Raw genomic sequence first — 11,645 nt, forward strand, 5'->3', positions numbered from 1 at the left:
GTCTGAAGTTTGCCAACATGAAGGAAATAGGCTAGTTCTTGTTTCAAATGCATGTAGGCTTCTCTAGAAGGGGCCTGCTGTCTACTGCTTTTTTTTTCCACTCATACCAGTTGACATCAAACTAACTGACATTAGATGCAACTCATGGATATGTTTGCATTCGGATAACACTGATTTCTGTTTCCCTTCTTCCCATCACGTTCTGCAAAATTGGCAGTGACAAAGCTTTTGCTGTAATAACTGCTTCAGATAAGTCTTCCCTCGTGCAAGTATTTCTCTTCAGGGAATGGGTGTCTGGGTTTCAGTGTTTTAATCTGCTTACATTTCTGGTGAAGTTGTTACTGATGTTGTGGTAATGTAAAATATTTCTACTACTTGGTAGTTTCTTCCTAACTATATGAAGAATGTGCTTCTGATGAGAGCATAAAGCACGAAGGACCCCTTACCTGTTCACTTCTCCAGAAGTTATCTTAGCCATTTTGGTCTCGTTCCCCACCCACCCGCCTTGGGTCACTGCTTTTATATCCAGACTGCTTTCATTGTTACCATCAAAAAAATGCTGTTGAGCTTCATCTTCCTAATGATGCCTTGACCCTGGGTCTGAAGGAAGCGTCTTTAGGTTGGTATCTGCTTCTTTGGTTCTCTGGTACCTTCAAACCTCAGAAATCAATTCTAATTTTTCTAGATAGTCTAGGAATCTGTAAATCAGGGGATGGAGCTGGGAAGTGTCTGGTGCATCTACAAGTTAAAAGTTTGGCTACAAGGTAAAAGCTTGAGAGGTGCTTACGTGGAGGATGTAAGAAAAATGAAGCATGCAATCAAGACCATATGTTCTTTAAATTGGAATGTTTTGCCTCGCCAGATGTCTTATGCTTCAGCATACTAAGAGGTTTATTCTTCTGTTTTATGTTAAAGGAGTCAAAACTTAAACAAGTGTAACAGTTTTTCAAATTTTACTGTTAAGATGGATCAGTAGTATAGCATTATGCCTTTTTGGTATCAAGAATACCATTTGTTACTGGTTTTCAGGCTTCTGTGGGGTTTTACTGTCAGCGTCTTGTGTTTTGCAATAGCAGCGTGGCTAGGTGCGCTTCTCAGTTCAAGCAGCCCCAAACTTCCTGTTTTTTCTTGAGCTTTATCAGCTGTGTTCATCATAACAATATTAACTCAGTTTAGTCCCCTCATCCCCCAACTTTGGCTGCTTCTTCGAATCTCCAGGTTTTGTTAGATTCTTTTTACATCTGTTTATGGGAGGTACGGACCTCGATGCTAACTGAACCCATTTGCTGGGTGTTTCCTGTTCATACACATTGGTTTCATACATAGTTTAAAATGCTTAGCCTGAAGTTTAAAAGTTGCTTTGCCTTCCCTGGTGATTGTGCTGATACCAGTTCCCACTGACAAGGATTAATACCTAATTTTTGTAAGATGCATGGGAATTCAGACAGGAGTGAGGGGGAAGTTTCATTTGAAACTTGTAGAATAAAAGGACAAACTTTTGCTTTGTGCTGAAAACAAATGGCAGGTGTTTTCAGATGAGAAATTCTTGATTGTGTTACCTAAAAGCTACAATTTTGTGAAGTTTTAACTTGGTTGAACATAAGCGGTCTTATGATGGTACTTGAACTGAAAAACAAGTTCCAAGGTTCTGACAGTGTTTTATGCATGAAAGGGAATTTCCAGTGGTGCTTTGCTTCTGTATAATTCTGCAATAGGTTAGTAGCTGCTTACTGATACTAAAACAACAGTTTAATGCTGAATGTCAATTATGTAGTCTATTAAAGAGCAAGCACTGTGCTAAACTAAAAAAATAGCTTAATGTGTTTTTCCAGTAAATTTCTTAGAGCACACTGTAATTGTTTTGGATTCACATTGTAATTAAATGTATAATAACAAGGAGGTAGATGTCTTTTCACTGCTGCTATAGGGGTTGCTTACTAAATATGTTTGGTTGACACTCATTCAAGTATCACTTTACATATGGAAATCTCTCTCTTCTTAGCTTTAGACTGTAAACAAAAGAAGTCAAGGTCAAGATCTGGAAGCAAGAAAAAAATGCTGCCATTACCTCATAGTGCTGATGAAGTTTACATACTCAGATGCAGGTACATAGAGTATTTTAATGGAAAGAACACGTTCTTAAGAGCTTGCTAATTTTAGTCATAAGAAGATTAAGATTGTATCCTGTAAATGTGTTTGTGATTAAATTGAATGGGGGCGGGTGGGAAGCAGTTGCTATTTTAATTTAAACAAGAGGCTTGAATCAGTCATGCTCAGGTATTAGGTTGCTGACTGTTTCTGTAGCTAAAATATCATTGGTCGTGTCTGAGTGATACTCCGTCCTTCAAAAGACACCTTACATAAGAACAACAGATTGTTATTGCTGGTGTTAAAAATGTAAGAGTGTATGTTGTATAAGCTGCAATTTTTTGTGTTGAACTCAATTACTAATGAACTCAATTACTAAGGTTTTCTGCTAAAATTTGTAGCAACAAACTTCAAGGAAATTTAGACTTTCCACTTAGTATATTTATTTTCTAATTTTTCAGTAGACCTAGCTATATCTTGATGGAATAATTCTAATGTTTGCATAGGTTTTGTGGTCTGGTCTTTCGAGGACCTTTGTCTGTTCAAGAAGACTGGATAAAGCACTTGCAGCGACACATTGTCAACGCAAATCTTCCACGGACTGGAGCGGGCATGGTTGAAGTCACATCACTACTTAAAAAGCCTGCTTCAATTACTGAAACTTCATTTTCTTTACTGATGGCAGAAGCAGCATCATAGAACAAGGAAACATTTTAAATTTTAATTGGATGTAAATTTGAAATACTTTGTCATTTTTTTAAATAAATTGCTACACTAAATTATGTTTATAAATGCTAAAGACAGAAAAATAGAGGAAGTGGATTACAGTAACATCAAAACAAATAGAATACTTAACAGTTACAGTAAGTAGTCTTTATATTTTATATAGGGTGGAAGATGTGTTTTTAAGGTTTATTATGTTTTTGTCACTTACTGTGTTCACTATCAGTACAAGACCATTACATGTATGGCAGCCATTTTTAAATTGTTGCACATGGGTACTTAAAAGACAGATTTTAATAAAACAAAGAAACCGTGTTCTCTTCAGTGTTACCCAAATCAAGGCTCTGTTTATTCCAAAAAGAATTACATAGTAAAATAAGATATTATTATATTTTGTTTGTATGTATGTAGTGTTTTGTATAATACCAAGAACTGCTAATACAATTTACTCAACTTAGGGCATTAAATATCATGTACTTCATAGTTCAAGAGACTGTTTCATTCAAATAGGGCAATTAGTACTATTCTATCTAGGTGTGTAAGTGTTTTTTTTAAATCACATGAGGCTTTTTGTACTAAAAAGTGGAGGGAAACTTGTTTAAACAAATTTCTAAGAGAAATATGTACATAATACTGGAAATTTGTGGTAAGGAAATATTCTTTACTTCAGTTGCATTTCTCACTGACAATAAAGTGGTGCATCCATGCTACCTCCTACTTGTCAACAAAGATGGTATTTACCCTTATGTTTTTGTATCATAGTAGATTTCAATCCAACTTTCTTTATTACAAAGCATCTTTTGGTTAACAAGTTTGTTTCTTTATGATGATTTACTTAAAGTCTGACTTGCCTACAGAAGTTTGCCTCTACTATTTTATTTAACACTGTAGAAATGTACTAATAAGCATTGCTCACTACACGGTTAGAGTAGAGTTTTCATTTATAATTCTGTTTAAAAGACTGATCATTTTAGAAAGTTCGAACACAGATTTGAAATGTTTCTACATATGAAGAGAATGTTTACAACTTAAAATTTAGAGCTTGTTTTGGATGTGATTATATGTATGAAAACTGTAACACTATGCTCATGCTAAGGACCTACTTACAGAATTACTGAAATAAATGTGCTGTGAGGATGGAAATATGGTGCAGGTGTCTTGGTCATGATGACTTGTGTTTGTTCATTTAAGCTGTCCTCAGAACATGATTTTTGTTTAAGTCAAATCAGGTTCCTCTACAAACCAATTTTGTATGCAAGTAACATTTCATTTTACTCATATAGGGTAACATACTGTAGTTAAGCCAAGGATATGCATTGATATTTTCTTGATATGTAAATAAAGTTAAAAGCAGTTAAAACAAGAGGAGTATTTTGGTAGAGTATATACATACCTCACTGCCAGTGAAATTGCTTTCCTATGGTATATCTCCTTACCAGAAAAATCTCTAAATAAAAAGGTTTAAAGAAAATCTAAATGTCTATAATGTGAAGCATTTATTTGCATTGTGTGAATTAAGTTTGTGAAATTGATTTGTCTTGCTTGAGATTAGAATCTTCTCATGATCTTAAGTAAAAGTACATTTACTTGCAATAAATGGACTTGTTCACAGACGCATTACATTTAATTGGTGGAAAATATGAATAAATGTCTGTCTTCCTGTATGTGTGCAGTTCAGAGGCAACACACGAGGCTTGTTAACGTTCCGGTGAAACAGGTGGGCTAAAAATACACAGCACTGCAGGACAGGAGACCTGAGACAAGGCCATCCTAGCTGTCGAGGCTATCGTTACATTTGTGCTATTGGCTGGTTTACTGTACAAGTTGCTGCAGAGAACTTTAGCTTTATTGTCAAAATGTATTCCCTTTTTTTGTTTTTTACTGGAAAATCTACTTCAGTACATTTAGAGGCTAGAGAAAAAAAAAACCAGATTTTAGGAAAGATAAATGGGATGTTAAAGTATATTGCAGACAAACTATGTGTGTGCAGACTAACAAATTTCTAAATATGTGAATGATTGTGGGATTTTTATATACGTTGTGAAAATGGAAGATTTACAGCAATGTATTGAGACAGAATAGAGGGAAGTGATAAAATCACCTTGTATGTTTATAATGCTTTAATAGAGTGCTTGTTTACCCTTCTCACCAAAAAGGTCCTTTGTGGCTGTTTAACAGATGAAGAAATTAATTAAGTGCAGATTATATTTATCTTGTATTGTTAAGAATGCTTGTAAGGTGAAGCCATACTGTGCGGAATTTAGCAGTAGCAAAAAAACTCTCTTAGGTTCATAATAACTAAAACAAACTACCTAATTCTATTTAATTCATTGCGGTCCAATAGCGAGCTGCTGTGTGTAACACTGCAGTGCAGGGTTGTGTCTGAAGAGCAGGGAGCTCCAAGCCCGAGTAGTTTCCCAAATGAGATGGTTCTGCAGCGGTGCAGCGGTTCTCAGCGATGGGTGTTCTGAGCTCTGTGCTCCGATGGCATCAGATCCTTGACTATGTAGTTTGAAGTATTTCTAGAAGTTCTAGAACTCTTCTGACTATTAAAATAATTGCATGTATGGTTGACATAGACTGAATGATCTTTAAAAAAAATCAGTAGAGTACCCTTAAGCTTTCTTTATCTCCTAGTCCTCAAGTGGGGCTGTTGGTTTTCTTGGTTTCTGTTGTTTGGAAATACAGATCTTCTGTCACTACATACCGGGAGATTTAAATCTCCCTTTCCAGAATTACAGAGATACTAAATAATCTGGTAGAAGAGAGTTAATTATATCAGTCACTTTATTATATGAATCTCGTGTTTTGAGATGTGTGGCTTGAGAGGCTGCATGGCAGGCTGTGCTGAAGAGCTGGACTTAGGAATTGCACATGTAAACATGAGTGTTGCTCTTTCACTTTGGTTAGAGGCTGTGGTGGTGTAGTGATACTTGTCTGGTTGGTTTTGGTTCCTTGTCACAATCTTAGGTGTTTCTGGTAAAGGTCTCTTTAGCAGCTACTGGAAAATTAAGAAGGAATTTTTTTCAGAATGCTTAGAGAAGCCTGGGAAATTGTAGACCACCAACCCCTACATTTTGGGAAATGATTGCCTATATCCCTTAGTCCCAGTGATATTTCCAAGTCTTAACAAATGAAAGCTCTGTTTGCATTCCTTGAAAAGAGGTTTCTGCAGGATCTTGAAACAGTGATTTTTGAAGTGCCTGTGACAGCCACTGCCAGGTGACTGCGTGTTCAGGCTGTATTTGTGGAAAATGGGAGATGGAGGCAAGTGGGTAACAAATGTTGGCTCACAAAGATCGCTGGGCATTTGCTCCTGTTTGCCATACACTGTTTCCTGTGGATTGTATTAGGTGAACTGCACCCACAAGCCGAGGTGGTCCAGCTCTGCCAGCAGATCCAGCTGTGCTTCCTCAGGGCTCCCCTGGGCAGTGGGACGGGAGATGAGCTGCTGACTCCTCGGTGGGAGGAGGAGCCCAGACCAGACGCAGCCACCACCAGCTGTTGGGGAGGGAGAGCGAGCGCCCAACACGCCAGAGCTGGGGATTGCAACAGCTGGGTCTGTCCTGGGCCAGACTTTCTGTGTTTGCGCTGTGCCAGTTCACAGTCCTGCCTTTTCAGCCACGCTCAGGGAAATATCCAAGGTCTTCAAGGTAAGTGGATCGCAGGAGGAACCCGAATCACAAATGGGGGCTCAGAGATGTATATCCATGCGGAGCCTCGAAAGGTGAGCGCCACGGGACTGAGATGGGGAGGGCTGTTCCTGCAAAGCTATTCTGACACCAGCGCTTTTTGTGGGCTGTTTGTGGCTCTGAATTATCCTGTGTGTCAGCAGTGATTTAAAGGGGTTATTCAGTCTTCTACCTGATTCTGAAAATGTACAGAAGAAAAATGTTGGCTGAACAAATATGGAAAAATTAACAGTGAATTACAAGTACTTGCTTTTAACTAAATGGTAAGGGCTGTGAAGGAAGCCTGTTCAGTTGAGCACTGTGGTTAGCAGACTTCTCTTTTTATCACCACAGGTAATGGCCTGGATACTTAAAACATGAGTTTAATAATAAAAAAATTGGTTTATATCGTTTTGACTTTGTTTTTAAGAAAATCTTTTTAGGGTGGTACTTAAGCTGACTGCATTATGATTTGAGATATTTCAATCCACCATGGTTTGTAGGTGCTGTTGCCTGATACATGGATAGGAATTTTGATGTAATGGGAACATTTTGGCCATAGTGCCAGGTCTGTAATCTCTTGCAATAAAATGTTTCTTTTTAACACCTCAGTCTTCTTTGTGTTCTTCCCATTATTTTGGTGTGAGCTGCATGGTACGTGTTGCTTAAGCTGAGGACTTCCACCCTTACCTGGATAGTTGCAAGGCAGAGAGGATGGTTTTGCTCACTGTAGCCTTCTGAAAATTCAGGGAAGTGAGACAGGGAGAAGGTGTTTACATTGCAGTATTGGAGACCAAGCGTGAGGATTGGTGGTGAAGGGAACCTCACCAGAGCCAAGGGCCTGAATCTGAAGCTGCATCACAAATAACAACAGCTCCCATCTGTGTGTGTCCTCCCACTTCTTTCCCTGTACAATCAAGTTTTGCTGATGCTTTCCCAGTTAGAAGCAGACTTTCCCGACAGCACCGGCTGTGCAGTGGCTTCCACAGGTACCTGGGCCAGGGTACTCTGAAAATCTGGGTCTGCCTGGCGCTCTGTGATTCCCCACAGTCTCCTCTTGCAGCATTAAAGGATCCATTGCCACACCACAACCACTCACACACACAATAAGAACAACAATGTAGAGGTCGATCAAATTTAGCATGAAAGACTCTTGCAGTTTTCATTTGGTTTTTTTTTAAGCAAGCGCTGCGCTGTGGGTTCCCTCCATGCTGTCTTGCTGGAGTTGATACAATGGCACTGCTCATTCTCATTTCTAGTTGCTCTATAGGCTGATGAACTTGTATTTAGAAAGACAAAACAATAAATCCTTCTAACTATAGTGCCCTATTCCTCTATTAAGATTTAAACATAAGTCATCTCACAGCTTTTTTATAGAACTTCTAAGTAACGCCCAAGTGTATCAAGAACCTTGTGGCCCAAGTGCAGGTGTGTGGCAGCGGTGTTGTCCCTTCCCTTGGGGACACGTTCTGGCTGCCGCAGCTCTGGCATGCCAGAGCGGGAGGCAAGGGCTCTGCAGCGTGTTGCTGGGGACCAGTGTGGTTTGCACATGTTGCCTGAAGACTGACATGCTCTCATTTTGCCTAGAAATAAAAACTGCAAAAAATGCATCCCTATAGGGATGCTCTTCTCTAGGTGGAGACAAAGTTTGTTATAAAAGTGCTGAAAGACTTCCTTTTACAGGCTCTGCATGCTTTTTTTACTACAATTAAACCCCAAGCAAATAGCATCCTTGGTAACTGTGAGCCCAGAGACCTCAGAATTATAACTCGTACTGTCCGGGGGAGAGTGAAGGGAGCCCTGGAGCCTTCTTACAGCTTTCAGAGTGTGTGTACTACATGTGTCCTATAAATTGCAACACTGTTGGGCTTTCCGTCCTATTTTTTCACTTAACAGTACACTTTTAACTCCTAAGAGCTGAGGTTTACATGCCAAGTGATGATGATAATACCTCTGGTTTTGTGTCAGAGAGCTGAAACATGAAACTTGCTTACATGGTATTTAGGGTTAGTGTTCCTAAATATAATCTATCACTTTAAAGAAATCTGTTTATTGGAAACTCTGAAAACTTCACGTGTTTAAACATTTGATTATGTATCTTTAAGCCAGCGGCAGCTGTGAATCATGTTTGTAGCTCTCAGTGAAACTCATCCAAATCCATCCTTGCTGCTGTAGCAACAAGTGCTAAAGCCCTGAATCCCATTTTGCTCTTTGAAATGGCTTCAGAAAAGAAGTGACTGATAAAGCAGGATACAAGCCAACACCATTAACCTGCGTTTTAACCAAATAAGGAATTGTGTGTCACCCAGCTACAAGTCTTGCTGACAAGAAATAATTCTTTCATCTGTCTCTTCCCTGAAAAAAACAATTGTGTGAAAGTGAGAGAAAGAAAATAACCTTATTTGGATTAAAAAGCAGCAGAAAAAAAAATCTTTTACAAACAAACAAACTAGAATGCATAGGTTCAAATGAGCTGGAAACCAGGAGAGACAGTGTAAGCCTGAGGTTGATGCTGGTTTTCTAGTCTCTGAAATCCAGCTGATGGCTGCATTTGCTCTGCTTCCAAATCTTCAGGGGTGCATTCAGGTTCCTGGTGGAGAGGAGGTTAGGGCAAATAGCTGAACGGCCAAGGAATAAGTTTTAACCACAAACTGTTAAAAAATAGGCACTAACAGGAAAAAGTTTTAAAATCCATTTACTTGTGTTGAAAGTCAACTGTACCCATTCCCTTTGCCATCTGGAATATGTTTACTGATGCTTTTTAAGTGCTGCATATGAAGCCATAGACACTTGGTCCTGTCATGAAGGACCATGGACTGCTCTACCTTCATATGGCCTCAGTCACAAATTTGCTACTGAAATCTGATTTTTCCAGGTTCTGTTCATGTGGGGGTCACCATTCACTGCCTCCAAAAAACCGCTTCTCTTTCCTATTTGACATCCACAATTTTATAACATTCTCTTCTCACTGAAATAACCCCTGCTACTAAACACAGCGTTCTCTGACTGCAGCTGACCATGAGTGCTAATAAACAACTAAAGACCCTGACCCAGAATGTGCATGTTCTTCGAGGATCCCAAACTCATTTCTTTGCCCTCAGGCCCAGGTTCCCATCTGGGGACGGTACTTAGCCATGTCTCACTGGGCTGCTAACCTGACCGTTTTCATTATCTTCATTCCGAGCTTGGTTTGTTTTCCCTTTCCTCAGTTTTTACTTACATCCACATTTGCTTTTTCTTCTTCGTTTTTCATTCCTCTTGTTCTTTAGGACTTTATTTTACTATTGGCTGCCAGTGATTAAGCTTTTCTTGGGAAAGTTCTACAAGCTATATCACTGTGAACACAGCGACAGTATTGCTTAGCATTCTTAAAAGCATAGCTAATGGTGTGATTTATGATGTATTTCATATGGAGACAGTAGCTGTCTGTACCTAAGTGGTGGGGAAAAGAGAAGATGTTTAGATCTTAGTGTGACTTTGGAAGATAAATCACACAGAACAAAAATCCCAAGTTATACAGCTGGTACCAACACAGGATTCTGGAGTTGACTCTGCTGTTGGAAGCTGAATTCTTGCCTCATGAGTTCCCTTACATGGTATGAACCGGTCTGGGAAGCTCTTGCACCATCTTTCTGGTTTGTCTGCATAAAGGTGGGTTGTTGGCTTTTTTTTTTTCTGAAACCATCAAGTATTTGCACGTCCACACGAAGAAGGGCAATGAGGCTGGTGAAGGGTCTGGAGCACAAGTCTGATGGGAGTGGCTGAGGGAACTGGGGTTGTTTAGCCTGGAGAACAGGAGGCTGAGGGGAGACCCTATTGCTCTCTGCAACTACCTGAAAGGAGGTTGTAGCATGGAGGCTGTTGGTCTCTTCTTAAAAGTAACAAGTGATAGGACAAGAGGAAATGGCCTCAGGTTGCACCAGGGGAGGTTTAGATTGGATATTAGGAAAAATTTTTTCACCGAAAGTGTTGTCAGGCATCGGAACAGGCTGCCCAGGGAAGCAGTGGAGTCACTGTCCCTGGAGATGTTTAAAAGACATGTAGATGTGGTGCTTAGGGACGTGGTTTAGTGTTGGACTTTGCAGGGTTAGGTTAACGGTTGGACTTGATGATCTTAAAAGCCTTTTCAACCTAAATGATTCTATGATTCTTTTCAGAAAATTAAGAATTTACTTGAATGATTTTTGTGAACAAACAGCTGGTTAGCTTCTCTGAGCCAAAGGGAAACAGGGATATCTATTAAAAACTGGTAAAAACATGTTGGAGCCTATTTACTAGTAAATAATAAATAGCCTCAGCCTATTTACTAGTAAATGATGAATGAGAGAGCTAGCATGAAATTCTTAGGGCATTAATCTGTGATTTCAGATTTATAAGTGGGAATGCACCAAGAGCCTCTGAGCAGCACCCCTGCCCCCCACTGCCAGCAGCAAACAAAGTCAGCAACCTGCAGGTTTCTGTGATTTCCTGCAATATGCAGCAGCTGGCACAGAATTTCTTCATAAAGGGTGAGGAGAAGAGAGGGAAGCCCTGCTTTCCTGTTGCAGTGTGTTGTGTGCTGGGCTGTGGAAGTTGTGTGGTGGTCCAGGCTACATTTTCATCGTGTCACTTTAGAAATTGAAAGCAGCAGGTATGTTACTCAAGTGGATCTTCAGTTTAGATCTATATGATACCTACTACCATAGCATTCAGATTTACAGTGAACAGATCTTTTATACTTTCCCTTTTTTGAAGCAGTAGGTTCTTGTTCTTGCTCTTGGCTTCCTGATTTCAGACACCTTCACTACCTTAGACTGAAAATGGCAATCCTGGCTATCTAGTGCTGGGTGCTTAGCCAATGTCCTGGTCTTGGAGAGATCCCTGAGTGGCTGATGAGAGCTCCCTGTCCTCAAGCAGCCAAGTCTGATGTTGAATTTAGGTGCCTTGCTTCAGCTTTCTGTCCCACTGAAGCTGGAAAATCCATGCTGCTGTTGCTGTTATTACTGTGCACAGAGAGAAAGCTCTGACCAGCTTGGGATCAAACTCAAAATTAAGCAGTTACTGAAAATTGAACCAGATACATTCAGAGCTTCAGCTGCCTCCTATTCCAGCTGCCAGCAAACAGCAGCACATGCTGCCTGCAGCCAGTGCTCATATTTGCTCCTTTATCATCAGAGAAAACCT

At 39.8% G+C, this 11,645-nt stretch overlaps 1 protein-coding gene across 4 annotated transcripts in view; it reads left to right on the forward strand.

Annotated features, from left to right (window-relative positions):
- Positions 1 to 7,090, forward strand: part of ZNF644 (zinc finger protein 644) — a 52,608-nt gene extending 45,518 nt beyond the window's left edge. For all 4 annotated transcript variants that reach the window (XM_082054833.1, XM_082054832.1, XM_082054830.1 and 1 more), the window contains 2 exons: positions 2,003 to 2,105; positions 2,595 to 7,090. In XM_082054833.1, coding sequence (XP_081910959.1) covers positions 2,003 to 2,105; positions 2,595 to 2,787 — 296 coding nt within the window. In that variant the 3' untranslated portion in view covers positions 2,788 to 7,090. The remainder of the gene's footprint in view (positions 1 to 2,002; positions 2,106 to 2,594) is intronic.
- The last annotated feature ends 4,555 nt before the right edge of the window (positions 7,091 to 11,645 follow it).

This window comes from Streptopelia decaocto (assembly GCF_964273445.1).
Source record: "Streptopelia decaocto genome assembly, chromosome: 5".
Lineage (NCBI taxonomy): Eukaryota > Metazoa > Chordata > Aves > Columbiformes > Columbidae > Streptopelia > Streptopelia decaocto.